The 23815-nt window shown below is 44.5% G+C and overlaps 1 protein-coding gene across 3 annotated transcripts in view; it reads left to right on the forward strand.

Annotated features, from left to right (window-relative positions):
* The first annotated feature begins 8686 nt into the window (after positions 1-8686).
* LOC140199964 (E3 ubiquitin ligase RNF121) overlaps positions 8687-23815 on the forward strand; it is a 104622-nt gene continuing 89493 nt past the window's right edge. The window contains exons 1-2 of one of the 3 annotated variants that reach the window (XM_072262483.1): positions 8687-8805; positions 21611-21648. In XM_072262483.1, coding sequence (XP_072118584.1) covers positions 8734-8805; positions 21611-21648 — 110 coding nt within the window. In that variant the 5' untranslated portion in view covers positions 8687-8733. Of the gene's footprint in view, positions 8806-21610; positions 21670-23815 lie in introns of those variants that run through there. The other 2 variants (XM_072262482.1, XM_072262484.1) reach the window with 2 other exon arrangements.

The raw sequence follows: 23815 nt of genomic DNA on the forward strand, positions 1-23815 counted from the left end.
GAGGTGTTTCCTCACTAATGACATTTTGGTATACTCATTTGAGAGGAAACTTCAATTTTATTTAGAGATACAGTGGCTGTAGCAGTGTCACACTAATTGCTATGCTACAGTGGCATCCAATTATTATTGACTTACTTAAATGCATGGAAACATACAGTGAAATTCATCATTTGTGCTAACAACCAGCGCAATCTAAGGATGTTATGGGGCAGCCTGCAAGAGTCAGCACATATTCCAATGCCAATATGGCACGCCCACGATGCTTAGAACGCACAATACAACAAGCATCAGTTTGTTGTGTGCTGTGTCATATGATTGTGACCATGATTGTTCTTAACAAATTCTTCCATAGAAATGGTTTGCCATTGCCTTCTTCTGGGCAGTGTCTTTACAAGATGGGTGACCCCAGCCATTATCGATACTCTTCAGAGATTGTCTGCCTGGTGTTAGTGGTTGCATAACCAGAATTTGTGAGATGCACCAGCTGCTCATATGGCCTTCCACCACCTGCTCCCATGGCTTCATCAAGTCAAGTCAAGTTTATTGTCATTTTGACCATAAGCTGCTGGAACAGTACACAGTAAAAACGAAACAATGTTCCTCCAGGACCCTGGTGCTACATGAAACAACACAAAACTACACTAGGCTACAGACCTGCGCAGGACTACATAAAATGCACAAAACAGTGCAGGGCAGTACAATAATTAATAAGACAATAGGCACAGTAGAGGACAAATTACAATATAATAATAAATGATGTAGATGTCAGTCTAGACTCTGAGTATTGAGAAGTCTGATGGCTTGGGGGAAGAAACTGTTGCACAGTCTGGTGGTGAGAGCCCGAATGCTTTGGTACCTTTTGCCAGATGGCAGGAGGGGGAAGAGTTTGTGCGAGGGGTGCATGCATGTGGCCCTAATTGGGGGGGGGGGGCAAGCAAGTGCTACACCTTGCCCAAGGGTGACTTCCAGACCAGCGGAGGGCTCCACTCCACCACAAACAAGCAAAAAAATAAGCCCCTTTCCTTTCTCCCAAGACACACCTCCAGCGGACTTGCCAACAATGGACTTCCAAACTGTCCTTGCTGTACAACACCCAAGTCCACTTTCCATATCTTGGCACCAACCTCACAATGAATGCAGATCAAATTCATCATTTCTAAACATTTGGCTATCAAGACCTCAAACTAATAAAACCTGATGCTTTAAACAAGGGATTCCGCAGATGTGGGAAATCAGAGCAACACACACAAAATGCTGGGGGAACTCAGCAGGTCGGGCAGTGTCTACGGAGGGGAATAAACAGAATCAGGTTTAATATCACTGGCATATGTCATATGACATTTGGTGTTTTACGGCAATACATAATAAAAACTAAATTCCAATAAGTATATATATATAAATTAAATAACTGGTGCAAAAACAGTAAAAATAAAAGAACAGCGAGGTAGTGTGCACAGGTTCATTGTTCATTCAGAAATCTAATGGTGGACAGGAAGGAACTGTTCCAAAACGTTTTACCTTTTGATTCCTCTCCACTGATGCTGACTGTCCTGCTGATATCTTGCAGCATTTTGTGTGAAAACCCGTGGTCTACAGGACTGCAGTGGTCCACACTCTTGGGCACTTGAGAGAGATTAAACACAAAATGCACTTCAAACACAGTGAGATGCCACTGATGCTGTCAGCATTACATCCTTCACAAGGGATTATTCCCTTATTGGAGAACATCTGTTTTAACTAGTTTGACTTTGCTTAATGTGGTGAGGCTGGTGTACGGGCAGCCACCACATCATGCTTAACAGATTGGGGTCAGTCAGGGTCCAGTGGAACAGAATGCAAGACCACTGGGGACCCTTCACTGCTGGATCCTTACTCCTCCTTCACTGCTGTTCTGATGTGTCATCATCTAATGCCGTTGAGGTCTTGCTTGGAACGCTCTTTGTCCAGAACCTCCCCCTGAACCTTTCTGCTATGGGTCACCTTACCAGGAGCTGAGCTCCCAACAGCATCACTCTCGGGATCTCACGATCCCAGAAGCCTCTTCACCATGACAAGATGACAATCCTCAGGGAAGAATGGCATCCCTACTCTTCTTTCAAGATATGGAATCTGAAGGCAAGGTGGAACGTAGAAGAGAATATCCCTACCCTGGGAAAAGACTGTGACCATCCATATAATCTATGTCCCTTGTGTTTTATTAACCTTTCTATAGTCATTCCTCATCCTCCTACGCCGCAGGGAAAAATATCCAGCTTATCCAATCTCAGCTGGCATCAGATATCACCAGCCAGCTTGTACTCCATCCCTTCTCAGTCTGGCTTCTCCCCATTTCCTTTTCAGTCCTGACAAAGGGCTTTGGGTCCTCAGTGCTGGGGAGTCCAGTGCCCATTATGGAGCCAGCTGAGTTTACAACCCTCTGCAGCTTCTCCTGATATTGTGCATTGGCCCCTCTGTATCGATAGGTGACGCAACCAGTCAGAATGATCTCTAAGGTATATCTGTTGAAATTTGCTAGAGTCTTTGGTAACATATCAAATCTCCTCAGACTCCTAATGAAATATAGTCGTTGACGTGCCTTCCTCATAATTGCATCAATATGTTGAGCCTAGACAAATCTTCAGAGATGTTGACACCCAGGAACTTGAAGTTTGAAACATCTCTAAAATATCTGGAACAACACACAAAATACTGCACTCAGAGGGGACTGTCCACTTCCCTCCACAGATGATGTCTGACCTGCTGAGTTCCTCTGGCATTTTGTGTGCTGCTCTAGATTTAAAGCATCAACAGATTCTCGTGTCAAACATATCTGCCTCCACCACCATGTCTGGCAGTATGTTCCAGGCACCCACCACTTACTGTATAAAAATCAAACGTTCTTCATACAGATTTGCTTTAGCTCTATTTATCACATGGACTTCAAAGCATACAGTAAAATGCATCTTTTGGCTCAACAAAATGCTCTCTTCTCACTGCTGCTATCAGGAAGAAGGTACACGAGTCTCAGAACTCACACCACCAGGTTCAGGAATATTTATGACCCCTCAACCATCAGGCCCTTGAACCAGAGGGGAAAACCTCACTCAGATTCACTCATCCCAACCTGAACTGTTCTCACAACCAATTGACTCACTTTCAAGGACTCTTAATTCTCATTTTTAAAATATTTATTGCTTGTTTATTTATTTATTATTATTTTGTTTTTCATTCTTTTTGTATTTTTACAGTTTGTTGTCTTTTGCACATTTTGGTCATTTGTCTTGTGTGTAGTCTACTGATTCTATTGTGTTTCTTTGTATTTACTGTGAATGCGCACAAGAAAATGAATCTCAGGGTTGTATATGGTGACATATATGTACTTTGATAATAAATTTACTTTGAACTTTGACCAGCAGTCCAAATACACTGTGCTGGGGGCAGCTGACACGTGTTGCCATGAGTTCAGCACTAACACAGCACGTATACAACTTACTAACCTGAATATCCTTGGACTGTGGGAGGAAACTGTAGCAGCCTGAGGAAACCCACACAGCCATGGGGAGAACGTACAAACCCCTTACGGACAGAGGCGGGAATGGATCACTGATGACTGTGCCATAAATTACTATGTGAACTGCTATGCCACCATGCTGCCCCGGAGGGAACTCTCTGGTAAACACTGATTAGGGATCTGTGGATGAGATACGGTGACAAATAGTGCAGAGACCGCAAAAATACAAAAGCATTCTTATAAATCTTGAAGAAAGTTATATACTGTTCCTTTACATTTGATTTCCCAAACTACAGTACCTCACACTTGACTATGTTATGAAAACTAATGTCTTCTGGTAATTACAAAGCAGCAGGTTCATTAGCAGTTTGAGAAGATTTAGTGTTGGTATTGATTTACTGGCCCTTCATGCTCTTTGAGCTGTGCAACCCCAGTTTAACCTTCACCTAATCACATGATAATTTACAATGAACACACATCAAAGTTGCTGGTGAACGCAGCAGGCCAGGCAGCATCTGTAGGAAGAGGTACAGTCGACGTTTCAGGCCGAGACCCTTCGTCAGGACTAACTGAAGGAAGAGTTAGTAAGAGATTTGAAAGTGGGAGGGGGAGATCCAAAATGATAGGAGAAGACAGGAGGGGGAGGGATGGAGCCAAGAGCTGGACAGGTGATTGGCAAAAGGGATACGAGAGGATCATGGGACAGGAGGTCCGGGGAGAAAGACAAGGTGGGGGGGAATCCAGAGGATGGTCAGAGGGACAGAGGGAGAAAGTGAGGGAAAGAATGTGTGTATAAAAATAAATAACGGATGGGTTCATGTACATGGACTTCTCTAACTTCCGCTAATGCCCCACCTCCCCCTCGTACCCCATCTGTTACTTATTTTTATACACACATTCTTTCCCTCACTCTCCTTTTTCTCCCTCTGTCCCTCTGAATATACCCCTTGCCCATCCTCTGGGTCCCCCCCACCTTGTCCTTCTCCCCAGGCCTCCTGTCCCATGATCCTCTCGTATCCCCTTTGCCAATCACCTGTCCAGCTCTTGGCTCCATCCCTCCCCCTCCTGTCTTCTCCTATCATTTTGGATCTCCCCCTCCCCCTCCCACTTTCAAATCTCTTACTCACTCTTCCTTCAGTTAGTCCTGATGAAGGGTCTCGGCCTGAAACGTCGACTGTACCTCTTCCTAGAGATGCTGCCTGGCCTGCTGCGTTCACCAGCAACTTTGATGTGTGTTGCTTGAATTTCCAGCATCTGCAGAATTCCTGTTGTTTGCATAATTTACAATGACTAGGTAACCTACCCGGTACATCTTCGAACTGTTGGAGGAAACAGGAGCATCCAGGGGAAAACCCATGCATTCCACAGGGAGGACATACAAACTCCCTACAGAGCATGCCAGGACTGAAATCCAAACTCCAGAGTCCCCAGCTGTAAAAGCATTGAGCTAACCACTACACTACCATAACGTGCAATTTCACGCATACCAAGAACCTAGAAAAGCTTATCTTGCATACAGTTCATATTTATCAAATCATTACACAGTGCATTGAGCTAGAATAAGATAAAACAATAGCAAAGCAGAACAAAGTGTAAAAGCTACCAAAAAAATGTGCAGTGCAGGTAAACGATAAATTGCAAGATTATATTGAGGTAGGTTGTGAGGCCAAGAGCCTATTGTATCGTTCATTCAAGATTCTGATAACAGAAGGATATAAACGATCCTCGAGCCTGGTGATATGTTCTTTCAGACTTTTCTCTGACCAATGGGATATTGGAGAAAAGAGAATGTCCAGGATTATTGGGGTCTTTGATTACACTAGACAGCAAAGATTTTACTGAACACTTTTGGATATATCTTATGGATTTTGGGCTTGTGACGATATCCTTAATTATCCCTTATGGACTGTACCTTTAAAAAGAGAGAGAGGGTGCAACAGATTTGGAGAGAGAGAAAGAGAGCAATGAGCAGCTCGTGGGTCACCATGGTGACCGAGGGCAGCGTTATGTGATGGACAGCTGGTGTTCAGCATGTCCGGATAAATACAAGGACAGCTGGTTGTTAGCCAGACACACACAGATTCGGACACTGTTTGAGTTTTGTGTGCCCACAGAAAGCTGGGTTTTGGAGGATCGATCAGTTGCTCTTGCAGTGTGGAAAGGGGGTGACTGGCGGGAAGTTATCAGTGTGTCCAACCCTCGCCTGGGTTGATAACTCCACCACAGAAAACGGTCCCCTTGTTGTGGTCACATCTCCCCCTCCCCCTCCCACTTTCAAATCTCTTACTAGCTCTTCTTTCAGTTAGTCCTGATGAAGGGTCTCGGCCTGAAACGTTGACTGTACCTCTTCCTAGAGATGCTGCCTGGCCTGCTGCGTTCACTGGCAACTTTGATGTGTGTTGCTTGAAATTCCAGCATCAGATTTCCTTGTGTGTGGTCACATTTGGTGATTTTAAAAGATTTTGGAGGACAACGGAGGATCAATGGCATTGGCTTACCTGGAGAACTGAACACCTCTCTCTCTCCCCTCAATTCTGCTCAACTAAATATCATGAAGTGAACTGACTTCGCTTACCTACCATCGTAATACTGTATCCAATTACCCCCTAAGCTTGAGGAAGTTTGGGTTCTATATTTACACACCTGTATATGCCAAAGTTTTGCTAACATGTTGGATTTCTCTGATATTTTTTATATTACTGTATTGCGGAGTTACAAATAAAATAGCTTTAGTTAACAGCAATACCAGACTCTAGGTGTTTTTCCATTTCTGCTGGTTCTTTAACCCGTGACGGGGTACGTAACAGGTTGAAGATCATGAAAATCACCATGAAATTTTCCTATCTCACACCATTTTATAAAAATTGCCTAGATTTGTTATTTCTATTCATAATTCAAGTCACAGTAATGGATGCCAAGATTAATGAAGGCTTTTCATTCCAGGATGAAGGAGACGTCTTCCTTTTTTAAAGAAAGGGGCTTCCCTTCCTCCACCATCCCTCAAATGCATCTCCCCCATTTCACGCCAATCTGCTCTCACCCCATCCTCCCACCACCCTACTAGGGATAGGGTTCCTCTTGTCCTCACCTACCACCCCACCAGCCTCCGTGTCGAACACATAATTCTCCATAACTCCTGCCATCTCCAACAGGATCCCACCACCAAGCACATCTTTCCCTTTCCCCCACTTTCTGCTTTCTGCAAGGATCGCTCCCTACATGACTCTCTTGTCCATTCGTCCCCCCCATCCCTCCCCACCGATCTCCCTCCTGGCACTTATCCGTGTAAGCAGAACAATTGCTATACATGCCCTTACACTTCCTCCCTTATCACCATTCAGGGCCCCAGACAGGCCTTCCAGGTGAGGCAACACTTCACCTGTGAGTCGGCTGGGACGATATACTGTGTCTGGTGCTCCCGATATGGCCTTCTATATATTGGCAAGACCCGACGCAGACTGGGATTTCGTTTCGCTGAACACCTACGCTCTGTCCGCCAGAGAAAGTAGGATCTCCCAGTGGCCACACATTTTAATTCCACGTCCCATTCCCATTCTGATATGTCTATCCACAGCCTCCTCTACTGTCGAGATGAAGCCACACTCGGGTTGGAGGAACACCACCTTATATTCCGTCTGGGTAGCCTCCAACCTGATGGCATGAATGTTGATTTCTCTAACTTCCGTTAATGCCCCATTTCCCCTTTGTACCCCATCCCTTATTTATTTATTTATTCTCTCTCTCTCTCTCTCTCTCTTTCCCTCTCACAATCACTCCTTGCCTGTTCTCCATCTTCCTCTGGTGTTCCCCTCCCCCTTTCTTTCTTCCAAGGCCTTCCATCCCATGATACTCCCCCTTCTCCTGCCTTATATCCCTTTTGCCAATCAACTTCCCAGCTCTTAGCTTCATCCCTCCCCCTTCCACTTTCAAATCTCTTACTATCTCTTCTTTCAGTTAGTCCTGACGAAGGGTCCCGGCCTGAAACATCGACTGTACCTCCTCCTAGAGATGCTGCCTGGCCTGCTGCATTCCCCAGCATTTTGGGTGTGTTGCTTGAAGGCATTTTTGTTGGTCCACAAGTTGAACAGGTCATCAATGACAGGCAGTTTGAAGACCTTCTAGTGGGACTGGGGAAAATCACATGGAAGGCATTTGAGGACGTTGTTGAAATTTTCTTGGTGACTATAGAGCACCCGACTATGTACAGCTGAATGACAATATGTTTCAAGCATACAAAACCATGGAGTACTACATGTCACTAAAGATTCATATCCTGCATTCCTCTTTAGACTTTTCCCTGCCAATGTTGGCGCTGTCAGTGATGAGCACGGTGAAAGATTTCACTAGGGCATTGCTGTCATGGAGAAACAGTATCGGGGCAACTGGAATCCATCAATGCTGGCTGATTATTGCTGGGCACTTAAGCGAGAAGCCTCAGACACTGAGTACAAACAAAAATCATCAACAAAATATTTTTAGCCTAGCTGAACTGTTGCAAAGCATCAGCATGGTTATGCAGTTAAACACTAGATATTCAATAAAAGTTAATTTCTTTTTTCTCCAAATTCCAATGTGGTACGAGTAGTCTGAAATTATATTTGTGTTCAGCTTCAAGCAAAAACATATTCTGAGGAAGCAACACTTCAAAAAAAATTGTGTTATGCTGACTGGTTAATTGCCAGAGTCGATTGCCAGAGCTGGTTCCTGCGTGTCTCTATAGACTCAGTGGATGTGGGGTGGGGAGCATTCTGTCTGGTGTGGAGGCTCCAATGCAGAGGATCGCAAGAAGCAGCAAGAGGGTAGTAAACTCAGTGGAGGACTCGCTGGTGGGCTGCCGGGCGGCGCGGCTCGTCGGGATGAAAGGGTCTGTTCTGCGCTGGACCTCAGTAAATCAATAGGGAGGGGCAGTACAGGAGCCTGAAGGCACGCAGATTCTTCCCAGATTTCTATGCATTATTTATTTATTTTGTAATTTACATACGTTTCATGTTTCAAACTTATTTGCTGCTGTAAAACAAATTCACGTCACCAACCCGGGTCCTGACGTCGAAGACACGTCACCGCGAATCAAGGCGAGCACGCGACTCAAAGTTGTCACGGAGTGGGCGGGGCCGCCAAACGCTACGTGATCTTTATGTTCATGTGGCCAAAAGTTCCTCGGCCCACCTTAAAGCATCTCCAGAGCTCATTGGCCGGAATCTCTCGGCCAACAGGATGTGCTGTTCTTGGTTACCAGGCTAAAGATGGCGGCGGTGTTGGAAGTAGACGGGCCCGGGCCGCTCGGAGATCACAGACATGAGATGGAGGAGGAGCCGGTGAGGACAGCGCTGTCGTACGCTTAGTGAGCCGCTCTCGCCTTCCGCCGGGTCCCCAGCTCCTTCCTGGACTCAGACAGGCCACACAGTCCCTGGTCGGTTTCAAATGAGAACACGGCCAACCTGGCACCTCGTCCCCGCCCCGATCCCCGAGTCGGTCGCGCCCGTCACCGGGTCCCGGTCCCGATCCCTGTCCTACTCAGTTCCAGACCCTCCTCGTTGCCAAGGGGCCCTGGATCTCGTCTCCCCGCCCGACACCATGTCCCGGTCTCCTTCCCGCCCAGTCCCATACCCTTCCCGTCTGCCACGGTGCCCCGAATTCTGCCTCCGTCCTCGCTTATCACCGTGAGGCGGTGATAGCTGGCACGGCCATCGAGGTTTTCCAGTCGCCCGCCTAATGTCTGCTCGACGCCGGTTCCCGGTATCTGTGCCGTCCTAACTGCCGAGGCTTCGTATCTCCGCACGCGACCGGTCACATTCCCCGCCGTTGACCACCTTGGTCCCAATCCAAGTCCCATCGCCTTTGTGTACCTGATCCCTGTGCACGCCTCGCCCTCGCCGCCAGCGGTGAGGGAACCTTACTTGTCCACATCCTTGAACTGTCCTCGTTCCCCTCCATCAAAAATTCCTAGCCATAATTGTGCGCAGAAAGGAATATCAGTGACCTCTGTTGTCCACCCCATTCCGTCCGGAGCATCCTCACTTTTACATTCAGTTAGCTCCAGAGAGGGTTTTCTGCTGAGCCCTGTGAGAGAGCAATCCGTGCAGGACTTGAGGACATGAGTCACGGGGAAAGGTTAAATAGGATAGGACGTTATTCTCTGGTGTTTCGGAGAATGAAAGGAAATTTGATAGAGTTATACAAAATTGAGGAGTATAGATTGGGTGGATACACGCAGGCTTTTTCCACTGAGGTTGGATGAAATTAGAACTAAATGGGTTAAGGGTGAAAGGTGAAATGTTTAAGGTGAACCTGAGAGGAAATTTCTTCACTCGGGGTGGTGAGAGTGTGGAACGAGCTGTCAGTGTAAGTGGTGGACGTCGAATTGATTCTGACATTTAAGAGAAATTTGGTTGAGTACATGGATGGGAGGGGTATGGAAGGCTTTGGTCCTGGTGCAGGTCGATGGGACTTGGCAGAATGACAGTTTAGCATGGACGAGGTGAGCTGAAGGACCTGTTTCTGTGCTGTAGTGTTCTATGACTTCCAGTTAACCGATGACCGCCATTTAAATCGGTGTCATTCTATCCTTTTAATCCAATTTCCCCTGTCATGCTGTTATAAAATTGAAGCTAGATTAAGAATAGTGGAGAGAGATATTTTTTGCCATCCAAAGGATGACAATATTTGGAAGGAATGCACTGTTTGGGGTGGTGGTGGTGGAGGAGGTAAGGGACTCATGACAGAAGTATCTACAGAATACATGAGGGACTTGGCAGGTCAGGCAACGTCAAGCACTGCTGAGTCCTCCAGCATTTTGTACATCTGCGCGTGTGGCTTTGGATCAGTTGCACCTGCTAACTTTTCATCAAAATCACCATTGCAATTCCATCTAACTGCTTTTTAATCCAATTTCCTCTACTGTGCTTTTCTAAAATAAAGCGTTTAAAGCTAGCTTAAGAGTAAGGGGTTTAGAGTGGATTGGCTTTTCCCCCCTTTGAAGCGTGATAAGATTTGGAATGCATTGCCTGTGGTGGTGAAGGCACGTGACTCAGAGCATTTAAGTATCTAGATGATCATTTCAGTCACCAAGGCTGGTAAACATCAAGTGCTGGTAAATGAGATTAGTGTGGACTGGTTCTTAAAGATTGGTATGGATCCTGAGGGGTTATAAACCATTGGTGAGGCTGCACTTGGAGTACTATGAGCAGCTTTAGGCCCCTCATCTGAGAAAAGATGTGCTGGCATCAGAGAGGTTCATGAGAAAGATTTTGGGACTGGAAGGGTTTATGAATGAGGATTATCTGATAGCTCTGGGTGTGTACTAGCTGGAGTTTAGAACAAAGAGGGGCGGGTCTCACTGTAACCTAAAGAATGGATGTAGAGAAGATGGTTCCTATAGCGGGAGAGTCAAGGACCAGAGGCTCGGAATACAGTGATGTCCATTTAGAGAAGAGATGAAGAGGGATTTCTTTAGCCCAGAGGGTGGTGAATCTAGGGAAGTGATTGCCACAACTGGCTGTAGAGGCCTAGTCATTGGGTGTATTTAAAGCGGAGTTTGATAGGTTCTCGATTAGTACGGGGAGAAGGCAGGAGAATGAGGCTGAAAGGGTTAATCAATCAGCCATGGTGGAATGGCGGAGCACACTTGATGAGCCAAAGGGCCCAATTCTGCCCCTATGCCTTGGTGCACTTGACTCTCGTGTCAGGGATGAAGAGGAATTTATTTAGCCAGAGGGTGGTGAATCTCAACAACTGTGCCTGTCAGCTCTTCTCTCCATTGTTTTCTGTTTAATATGCGCAGCCTTGTTATAACAAGGTGTCTTCACTCACTGCACTGCTGCTCACCCGACGATTTTTGCACCAATCGCTGTGCGTGGGAAAAATCCCAGGAGAGTAGCAGTTTCGGATATACTCAAAGCATCCCTTCTGGCACCAACAATCATTCCACAGTCAATGTCACTTAGTTCGCGTTTCTTCCCCATTCTGATGTTTTGTCTGGACAACAGCTGAACCTCTTGACCATGTCTGCGTGCTTTTATGCATTGAGTTGCTGCCACATATGATTGGCTGATTAGACATTTGCATTAACAAGCAGGGGTACAGGTGTTGGTCTCTCTATCCACGTACTGGCAAAATGCTAAGAGAACGGCTGAAAATGTTACTTGCCAAGTTAAGGGCTATGAACAGTGAAGTCTGTATGTGACATCACAAGGTGTTTCCAGCTAAAATCAGCACGCAGGCCAAACCACTATAACAGTACAAGTAACTAAGCAGCAATACCTGTTAGACAACACTTGCCCTCAAGTGCAATGCTGAGGGTGTTCCATAATCAAAAGACGTCACTTTTTTTAATCAGTTATTGAGGCCCGCCATCAACCAGGGATGTTGCGTCAGAGTTTTCCTTCCGTTAGATGAGCTGCCACCCACGGCTGATGAGCCCCATTACCCGAAGCAGCAACCTGCCTTTGCCCTTTCTCCTGTCAGAAACGGTTCTGCCGGGCTCAGTAACTAAGCCAGAGCATGCCGTGGTACTACGATGTACTTTCTCTGTAACGATAACATATTCTGCATTCTGTCAGTGTGTTTCCCTTGTACTGCCTCAGTGCACTGTTGTAGTGAAATGATTTCACTGGATTGCATGCAAAAGTTTTTCCACTGTAGATTCCCATTAGAATAGATTCAACTTCATTGTCATTGTGCCGAGTACAGATACAAAGCCAATGAAATGCAGTTAGCATCTGACCAGAAGTGCAGAAGATAACTGTGCATTGGTGCATAGAAATTAGAGCATATTACAGGCCCTTTGGCTCACAATGTTGTGCCGAGCTTTTAAACTACTCTCCCATCAATCTAACCCTTCCTTCTCACAGAGCCCTTTATTTTTCTATCATCCATATACGCCTATCTAAAAGTCTGTTAAATGTCCCTAATGGATCTGCCTGTACCACCACCCCTGGCAGCATGTTCCACACACCCACCACTCTCTCTGTGTGTATAAAAAAAAAAATGACCTCTGACATTCCCCCTATACTTCCCTCCAATCACCTTAAAATCATGCATTCTTGTATTGGCCATTTCCACCCTGGGGGTTAAAGGTCTCTTTCCATTCTATAAATGAATCTTAACACCTTGTATAACTCAATCAAGTCTCCTCTCATTCTCACAAGGAATTCTGCAGATGCTGGAAGTTCAAGCAACACACATCAAAGTTGCTGGTGAACGCAGCAGGCCAGGCAGCATCTCTAAGAGGTACAGTCGATGTTTTGGGTCGAGATCCTTCGTCAGGACACCTGACGAAGGGTCTCGGCCCGAAACATCGACTGTACCTCTTCCTAGAGATGCTGCCTGGCCTGCTGCGTTCACCAGCAACTTTGATGTGTGTTGCTCCTCTCATTCTCCTTCACTCCAGAAAGCAAAGCCCTAACTTGCTCAACCTATCCTCATAAGACATTCTCTCCAATCCAGGCAGGGTTATAGAAACATAGAAAACCTACAGCACAATACAGGCCCTTCAGCCCACAAAGTTGTGCCAAACATATCCCTACCTTAGAAATTACTAGGCCCTCTATTTTTCTAAGTTCCACGTACCTATCCAAAAGTCTCTTAAAAGACCCTATCGTATCCGCCTCCACAACCGTTGCTGGCAGCCTGTTCCACGCACTCACCACTCTCTGAGTGAAAAAACTTACTCCTGACATCTCCTCTGTACCTACTCCCAAGTACCTTAAAACTGTGCCCTCTTGTGGCAGCCATTTCAGCCCTGGGAAAAAGCCTCTGACTATCCACACAATCAATGCCTCTCATCACTTTATACACCTCTATCAGGTCCTGGTAAATCTCTCCAATCCAGACAGGCTCCTGGTAAATCTGCTCTCTATAGAAAGTTGTGGAAGCTTTCTATAAATGAGGTGACCAGGACTAAACATAATACTTCAATTGAGGTCTTACCCTGCTGCTCTTGAATTCAAGTCTGCTAATGTGCATTAGGTGCTGCTGAAGGATCTCAGCCTGAAACATCAACTGTTTATTCACCTCTGTAGATGCTGCCTGACCTGCTGAGCTCCGCCAGCATTTTGTGTGTGTGGCTCTGGGTTTCCAGCGTCTGCAGAAACTCTTGTGTTTATACATTACGGTAGACTAAGACTTGGTGCATCAGTTCGATTGAAGGTACTCTCTTCCCAGCTCTTTAGAACCCCTCAACAGCTCATGACAATCTTAATCTAGATAATAAGTTTCAGCCCACAGAAAAATTAAACTCCATATCCTTCAGACTCAGTGACAACTATGGCGATGAAGATTGTACATTCAATTATGTGGACGAGCAGCTTGCCTGAAGCAGAGGTGTAAATCACCAAACAGGATTAGTATAGCATCGATAGGAAGTGGAAACTATTTATACCCTTCCTTCAATGAGATCATGGCTAACTAATAACTCCATACACCCATGCTTATCAATTATCCCAGGCCACTGACTGAACACAAATCTAATAATGTTGGAGACACAGGAGAGACAGCAGATGGTGGAGACTGAAGATTGCTTAATGTCATTTCCAGTGCACAGGTATAAAGGAGAACAAAATAATTGTTACTCTGGATCCAATGCAGCCCAAAAACACACAGTAGGATAAAGAGCACAATAGTAAAAAACACAATAAATATAATTACATATAAAAGCTTACATACGTAATCTGGAGTAACACATGAAATGCTAGGGGTTATTTAGTGAAAGTGTTCAAGGTGTGGAATGTGGAAGCTGTAGAAGGGTTGCAGAGGGTGCTGTCTGCATTAGAGAATGTGTATCATGAGGATATGATGAGTAAGGTGGGGCTTTTCTCTTTGGAGTGAAGGAGGATGAGAGAAGACTTGTATAAGACCATAAGATATAGGAGTAGAATTATGCTATTTGGGCCTATTGGGTCTGCTCCACCATTTTGTCAGAGGTGATTTATTATTTCCCTCAACCCCATTCTCCTGCTTTTGCCTCATAACCTCTGATGAATTACTAATGAACAATCTATCACCCTTCATTTTAAATATACCGGGAGGATAGGTTGACCCTCCACACCTGTCTGTGGCAATAACTTCCACAATTCACCATCCTCTGTCTAAAGAAATTCCTCCTCATCTCTGTTCTAAAGAGGTGTCTTTGTATTCTGAGGCTGTGCCCTCTGGTCCTAGACTCTCCCGCTATCGGAAACATCCTCTTCACGCCCACTCTATCTAGGTCTTTCATATGCAATAGGTTTCAATAAGGTTCTCCCTCATTCTAAACTCCAGTGAGTACAGGCCCAGAGCCATCAAGCATTCTTTATCCATTAACCCTTTCATTTCTGGTATAACTTGGGTGCCACACTGTTACAGCTCAGGATGTAAGAGTTTGGAGTTCAATTCTGATGTCCTCTCTAAGCATGTTTGGATGTTCTTCCCCACGTGCCCACAGGTTTCCTTGCGCAGTCCAGAGATGTACTGGTTAGTAAGTTACTTGGTCGTTGTAGTTGTCTGGTGACTAGGCTAGGGTTAAATAGGTGGGTTGCTGAGCAGCACAGCTTGAAAGGGTAGAGGGCCTGTTCTGTTCTGTATGTCTAAATAAATATATTCTCGTGAACATCGTCTGTATGCAGTCGAATGCCAGCACGTTCTTTCTTAGAAAAATGGCCCATAACTGCTCACAATATTCCAATTGCAGCCTGACCACCAATGCCTTGTAAAGCCTCAGCTTTATATCCTTTATATCCTTATAAGATGATAAGACTCAGTAGATAACCAAAGGTTCATTTTATTGTCAAAGTATGAATGTATAATACAATTTTGAAATTTGTCTACTCTAGATGGCGATTAAATACGGAAAGACCATGGGTGTTGATGACAGAAAATACATCCCCTACCCCACCCCCCACCTCTGGCATGAGAAAGAAAAGAAACAAAACTTTTCCCAAAATCACCCCCCCCCCCCACAGCAAAAAACAATCAACAATCCTCTACACGTAAGAATCTCCAACCCCCCCCCACTCGCAGAGAAGAACAGCAACAGTAGCACCAAGCCCCCATCTCCCCCCGACACACAAAATTAACAGATCACCCATCCGCTAATTGACCACAAGAAAAAACACCAATATAAAGTGCAGTTCAATAGTCACATAAATTTCAGGATCTAGGAAACGTCTTTTCATCTGCATACGAGGAGAGCAGCTGCGTAAAGAGTCCTTTACGTAAAGAGTGACTGCCCACCTGGGTCCTAATGCTAGTGAGCAAGGGCCGAATGCACCAGTCCATGCCGAGCATTTGCTGACTCCCTCCTCATTCACGTCGATACTTCAATCTTCCTTGCTGCTTTGAGATGGAGCTATTCATGGCCCCGTGCCTCTTTTCCACAAGTCACCTCATGTTTTCGGACCTTTCCCCCCACCGTCCCCGTCTCTGGTCTGCATGAGGCAGCTGTCCGGACACAACATAGCACTGGATCCTTCGATTGAGATTCAAACTGTACGTCACAGGCTGCAACAATTCCCGTAACACAAGACAAAAAGAACAAGCAGAAGGCATAGAAAATGTGGAATAATTGGAAACTTTTGCTATCTGGATGATGTCGCCAGTGGAATCGTTGTTTGCTGGTGACATCTTTTTCCCGGGGAGAAATGTCTGGTACAAAAGGGCCTAATTTTTAGCTATTTTGAGGGAAGTATGTGTGGTGGGGTTGTATTGATTGAACCCTGATCGGTAATCGCAGGCACTGTCGGTTATTGCTAATTTACCACCAACATGCCCCCTAAGTCAACCCTGTCTCGTGGTCCAAAAGGACATCCCAAGCAATTAATTGTGAATGGCATGGTAGTGGTAGAGGCTAGCACTGCGCTTTACAGTATCAGCAATCGGGTTTCAATTCCCACCGCTGACTGTCAGAAGTTTGTGTGTTCTCATGACTGCGTGTGTTTCCTCAGGGTGCTCCAGTTTCCTCCCACGTTCCAAAGATGTGTGGGTTAGGGTTAGTGAGTTTTGGGCATGCTATGTTGGCGCTGGAAGCATGGCCACACTTGTGCGCTGCCCAGCGCATCCTCAGACTGTGTTGGTCGTTGACGCAAAACGACACATTTCACTGTATATTTTGATGTCCATGTGACAAATAAACCTAATTTAACTTTAAAGATATACAGGTGAGTAAGTTAACACACACAACTTGTAGGCTAGTGAGTTGTGGGCATGGTATGTTGGCACTGGAAGCATGACAAAACTTGCGAGCTGTCCCCCAGCACATCCTCGGAATGTGTTAATCGCTGACACAAAACAGCACATTTCACTTGTTTTCAATCTATGTGTGACAAAAACAATCAGCACAGTGCTACTGCGACTCAGGGCATCGGAGTTCGGGGTTTAATTCTGGCTTTCTCTGTGAGGAGTTTGTACATCCTCCAAGTGGAACGTGTTGGGTTCTTCCCACAGTCCAAAGATGTACCAGTTAGTAGGTTAGTTTGTCATTGTAAATTGTCCTGTGGCTGGGCTGCTGTTAGATCGGTAGCTTGCTGGATGGTGTGGCTCGTTGGCTGGAAAGGCCTGTTCAGTATCTCTAAATAAAAACTAATGATAATTAAATCATCTTGAATAAATTTGATAAACAGTGATTGTGCTTTGTAAGCAGAATGCCAATAATTTTCAATTTGGTGCCAATAATAGAACTTAAGTAACTGGTTTGTTTATTTATGGCTTGTTTGAACTCTTTGCCTAGGACATGCTGCACTCTCTGTTGCTCGAATAATGTTTTGAAAGGTTTCCCGTTGGAGAGTAATGTGCCTAGAATGTCATCACTTGCATGTAGTGCATCCTACTGTACTGGGCTGTTGGCCTAAATCCTGACCAACGATGTTTGAATTGAAGATTAGGACTTTACTAGTAACATGCATGGAAACATACAGTGAAATTTGTCATTTGCATCAACAGCCACATAGTCCAAGGATGTGCTGGGGGGCAGCCTGCAAGTGTCGCCATGCTTCTGGCGACAATGTAGTATGCCCACATCTTATTAGCCGTAACTCGTAAGTCATTAGAATGTGGGAGGAAACACACACAGTCATGGGGAGAGTGTGCAGACTCCTTATAGGCGGCAGTGAGATTGGAACCCTGATCAGAGAATGCTGGAGCTGTCGAGCTATTGTGCTAACTGCTACGCTACTGTGCACCAACAAACCCTCTTAAAAACAGACAGAACTGTATATTTAAAGTTGTTAACTCTTTCTCAGTCTGAAAGAGCATCCCAAGCAATTAATTGTAGATGGCATTGGTAATGTAGCAGATAGTGCGATGCTTTACTGTGCCAGTGATCGGGGTTCAATTTCTGCCCACTGTCCATTGTTAACAGTTGGCCCATTATTTTGTTACCGATGCCTGATTCCAGAAACACCATATCTACCCTCAAGCTTTGTAAGAATTCTTTATGCTCCAACAATAACAAAAAGATTCCAGAAGATCTACCATTCTGAGTGACAAATCTGTGGTGCTCTCTACCCCAGAGCGAGCGCAGTCGTTGAGTTTATTCAAACCGCTCAGTGGCCACTTTATTAGGTACAGGAGTGGAACGTGGTATGGTCTTCTGCTGCAGAAGTCAATCCCCTTCAAGGTTCGATGTGTTGTGCTTTTAGAGTTGTTTTTCTGCACACCGCTATTGTAATGTGTGCTTTATTCAGTTGTTGTTGCCTTCCCCTTAGCTTGAACCAGTCTGGCTATTCGCTGACCTCTCATTAACAAGGAATATTCACCCACAGTGCTACCACTCTCTGGTTTTCACACTGTTCTCTTGTAAACTCTAGAGACTGTTGTGTATGAAAATCCCAGGAGATCTGCAGTTTGAGATACTTAAACCACCCTGTCTGGCACCAACAATTATTCCACAGTCAAAGCCACTTTGATCATATTTCTTCCCCATTCTGATGTTTGGTCTGAACAACAACTGAACCTCTTGACTGTGCCTGCGTGCTTTTATGCATTGAGTTTCTGCCACATGATTGGCTGATTAGATATTCACATTATCAAGTAGGTGTACAGGTGATCCTAATAAAGTGGCTACTGAGTGTTTGTACATGAGCTTTCATCTGTCTGTACACGTACTGGCAAAATGCTAAGAGAACAGCAGAAATCATTACTTCCCAAGTTAGGGCAGTGAAACAATGAAGTAATTGTGACTCATAGAAGTATATCTGTGTGACATCACAAGATGTTTCCTGTTAACATCAGAAAACAAAGCTAAAGCACTATAACAACACAAGTAACTAGTCAGCGATACCTGTTAGACAACTCTTGCCATCAAGTGCAGTGCTTCATGGTGTGTTACATTGTCAAAGATATCAATTTTTGCTCTTATGGCCACTGAATATATTCTCAATATTAGCGGAATCAGTAGATATGAGGGAAAATGGTGCTGAGCGGTACTCCTATCCCTTAGGTTTGAGAAGTGGAGAGAGTGAGCAATTTCCAGTTCCTGGGTGAAAATATCTCTGAGGATCTAACTTGGACCCGACAAACTGATGCAGCTACAAAGAAGGCACGGCAGAGGCTGTATTTCATTTGGGGTTTGAGAAGATTTGGTATGTCACCAAAAACACTCAAATTTCTACAGATGTTCTGCGGAGAGCATTCTGACTGGCTGTATCACTTTCTGGCATGGGATGGGGCTACTGCACAGGTTCGAAGTAAGCTGCAGCGAGTGGCCTATCAGGAGCACTGGCCTCTGTCGTATCTGGGAGATGCCTTGTTCTGATTGCTATCTTCAGGAGGAGGTACGAAAACCCCCTGAAGGCACATACTCAATGAATCAGGAACAGCTTCTTCACCTCCCCCCCCCCCCCCCCCGCCATCTGATCTCTGAAGGGTCATCTCACTGTGAACTAAGTTCTTTAATGGAATGCTTGTTTGAATGTTCCATAATTTAAGACTCTTATTCCAAAACATAATTTCCAGTTTAATTTAGCACTTGTACATTGGCCAGCTATGTGAATTGCAAATCTCTTGATTCTTCTAATATACAGAAATCTATTGAATAAGTCATAATATAGTAGTCAAAGTAAACCTTATTAAGGTCTATGCGTTCAGATTCATTTCTTTATCACATGTACGTGGAAACATACAACGAGTTGCACAAAATGCTGGAGGAACTCAGCAGGTCAGGCAGCAGCCATGGTGAGGAAATAACAGTTGGCATTTTGGGCGATACCCTTAATCAGGCCGGAAATGTCAACTGTTTATTCCCCTCCATAGTTGCTGGGTTCATCCAGCATTTTGAGTGTGCTGTTCTGGAGTTTTAGCATCTGCAAAATTTCTTGTACAGTGAAATGTGTCGTTTGCGTTAACAACCAACGCAACCTAAAGGATGTTCTGGGGGCAGGCCGCAAGTGTCGCCACACATTCCGGCATCAACATTAACTCATAATAAGATAGTAAGAGATTATATGTTACAATATACTACCTTGAGGCTCATTTTCTTGCAGGCCTTTACAGAAAAATAAAGAAATAAAATAGAATTAATGAAAAACTACATATAAAGACTGATAACAGATGAGTAGAAAGCTCTTCCAGTTCCATTGTCAAATATATTCAAGATTGAATACATTTCTGGATATTAAGTCTCAGTGATACGGGATTAGTGCAAGAAGATGGCTCTGAGATAGTAGATTAGCCATGGTCTTACTGAAGGTTATTGGGTGATGAATTTAAAGCTGTGGATGTTGTCTGCGTGGATTTTAAGGCGTTTGACTGAGTCTCTCATGGGAGGCTCATCCAGAAGATTAAGATCCACTGGGTCCATGGTGAATTGGCCATTTGGATTCAGAACTAGCTTGCCCACAGAAGATGGTGGTTAATGGGACTTATTCTGACTGGAGGCCTGTGGTGTTCCACAAGAGCCCATACTGGGATCTGTGCAGGTTTTGATGCATGTATGTGACCTGGATGAAAGTGTGTGGATTTGTAAGTTTGCAAACAATACAAAGATTGGTGATGTGGACAGTGCAGAAGACTGGCAAAGGACACAGTGGGGCTTAGACCAGTTGCAGAGGTAGTCAGAGAAAAGCCTGATGGAGTTTAATCCTGCAAATATGAGGTGTTGTACTTTCGTATGTCAAACATTCAGAGATAGTATGCTGTTAATGGTAAGATCCTTAACAGAGTTGATGAGCAGAGGGATCTTGGGGTCTAAGTTCATAGTTCCTTCAAACTGACGACTACGTAGGGTGGTTAGAAGGTGTAAGACATACTTGTCGTTATTAGTCATGGAATTGAATTCAAGAGTTGGGAAGTTATCTTGCAGTTGTGTAGAGATCTCCTTAGTCACATCTGGAGTATTGCATTCAGTTGTGGTCTCTCCATTACAGGAAGAATATTGAGGCTTTGGAGATGGTTTTACCAGGATGTTGACTGGATCAGGGCATGTGCTGTAGCGGCAGGTTGGACAGGTTGTCTACTGTGGAGCAGCGGAGGCTGAGGGGAGTTTGAGATTGAGAGGTAGAGATAGAGTAGACAGTATCTTTTTCCCAGAGGGCACACATTTAAGGAAAGGAGAGCAAGTTCAAAGGAGCAGTGTGGAGCAAATATTTTTAACACAAAATGTCAGCTGCCTGAGGTGCTGGTTGAGGCAAATAGGAAGGAGACTCTTAGTCATAGTCATACTTTATTGATCCCGGGGGAAGTTGGGAAATAGGCACATAAATGTACAGGAACCGGAAGGATATGGACATTGTGCAAGCAGAAAGGATTAGTTTAATTGGGCATTTAATCACTTGTTTAATTAGTTTGGCACAAGATTGTAGGCCGAAAGGCCTGTTCCTGTCCTGATATGTTCTATGAGTGGTGGAGAAGGAGCAAGGAGACAGATGGCCTCCCCATCCCCACCACTACACAAACATGAGTTAAAAGTTCTTAAGTGAGGTCAGATGACATTTCTTTCCAGTGAGGGATTGGTCTTGAAAGTCAGACTGTTCTTTTACAGTAGCTGATGGGAATAATTAATGACCATGGTTTGTAATGCTGCCTGATATGTCTGCTTGGTTTGTTCTCACAATCCCTGTACTTGCTGAGTCCTTCCACAGATACGTGCCCTTAACTGAATGCAGATAAACCCAAGCAATCTTTGCCTCTAATGATCTTTGTCTTTTCTTTCAGATCGACTTGACAGGCTTGTCACCAGAAGAAAGATGGAGGTGAGACACATGAACAGTAAGGTAGGAGATAGAGGCACTGGAGAAGGTGCTAAAGAAATTTACAAGGATGATTCCAGACCTGAACCTGATGAAGAAATTATTGAATCAACTCTTTCCTTTAAACTATCACTCGGAATTTATTTGTTAAAAAATGTCTTTGAAATTTATGGAGGACTTCGATAAAGTGGCCATCAAGATCGAGCATGGAACAGTACAGCCTGGGAACAGGGCCTTTGGCCCACAGTGTTGAGCCAAATCAAATAAATTTATATTCAGGTGGCCAACTAAAGTTGTGCCTACACAATGTCCATATTGTGGGATCTCTGTGATTTTTTTTCTGATCCCCGGATTCTTTTAAAGTCCAAGAATGAGTGGAAACTTATTGCTTCACGATTGTTTATTTTAAAGTTTAAACAAAGGAGCAGATGCAGAGCACGTGAAGCTAATGGAAAGACAGAGAACAATGCCAAGGACAAGAACAAGATGATGCCTTTTCAAAAGCTAGTACTTTTGTTCTTCAGATAACACCACATTCTTGAGATTAAAAAGACCAATTAAGACAATAGCCGGAGCATGTGTGTCACGTGCTAATACGCAGCAAATGAAACAGGCGATGAACTGTTATATAGCTGCTATACCACTTTTCCACCAGTAGGCGGAGGCAAAACACCACATAATGTGAAAATATACGAGTTTGTAGAAACACAAATTGTCAATAAAAATGACAATTTTAGACTTGCATTAATTCAACTAATATCTTATTAAAACATAAAAAACAATTGGTTATAATATCCTTCCATATTCCTCATATACATGTGCCTATCTAAACATCTCTTAGAAGTGCCTGATGTATCTGCCTCTACCCCCGCCCCAGGCAGCACATTCCAGACACCCACCACTCTGTAAATAAACTTGCTCCTCACATCTCCTTTGAAATTACCCCTCTCACCTTAAATGCATGCCCTCTGGTATTAGACATTTCAGTCTTGATAAAAGATGCTGTCTGTCGACTCTTATCTGTGCCTCTCATAATCTTATAAACCTCTTATCAGATCTTTCAGCCTCTGCCTCTCCAGAGAAAACAACCCACCTTTCTCCAGCCTCTCCTCATAGCTCATACCCTTTAATCAGGCAGCATCCTGGTGAACCTCTTCTGCAGGAGAGCTGTGTCAGTTTCCAGGAGTCCAAATTCACTCGTAGAGCTGCTGCTAAATCAAATAAAGCTGAGATTATTCATCTGGAACAAAGTGAAACTACGGCTGAAGGCTGCGGTTACCTTATAAGGTAACTGGAGAATGCACCCTAACATTGAAATAGTCATGAACTTACTGATTCTAAGTTCAAAGTAAATTTACTATTAAAGTACACTACCCGAGATTCATTGTCTTGCAGGTATTCACAGTAGAACAAAGAGATACAATAGAATCAATGCAAAGTTGCACAGAAAGAAAAACCTGACAAACAATATGCAAAAGAAGACAAACTATTAATTATAATAATGATAATGAAGTATCTAAATAATAATAATTGCCGCTGTAAAAATAGATGGAGAAGGGAGTCAGTTTATGAAAATCAAGAGAGGCATTAGACAAGGGGTGTGTTTTGTAGACAATAGACAATAGGTGCAGGAGTAGGCCATTCGGCCCTTTGAGCCAGCACTGCCATTCACTGTGATCATGGCTGATCATCCACAATCAGTATCCAGTTCCTGCCTTATCCCCATAACCTTTGATTCCGCTACCTTTGAGAGCTCTATCCATCTCTTTCTTGATCCATCTCTTTCTTGAAAGCATCCACAAAATTGGCCTCCACAGCCTTCTGGAACAGAGCATTCCATATATCCACCACTCTCTGGGTGAAAAAGTTTTTCCTCAACTCCGTTCTAAGTGGCCTACCCCCATTCTTAAACTGCGGCCCTTGGTTCTGGACTCACCCATCAGCAGGAACATGCTTCCTGCCTTCAGCGTGTCCAATCCCTTAATAATCTTATATGTTTCAATAAGATCCCCTCTCTGCCTTCTAAATTCCAGAGTATACAAGCCCAGTCGCTCCTATCTTTCAATGTATGACAGTCCCACCATCCTGGGCATTAAACTTGTGAACCTACGCTGCACTCCCTCAATAGCAAGAGTGTCCTTCCTCAAATTTCGAGACCAAAACTGCACAC

Source organism: Mobula birostris, chromosome 7 (genome assembly GCF_030028105.1).
Source record: "Mobula birostris isolate sMobBir1 chromosome 7, sMobBir1.hap1, whole genome shotgun sequence".
NCBI lineage: Eukaryota > Metazoa > Chordata > Chondrichthyes > Myliobatiformes > Myliobatidae > Mobula > Mobula birostris.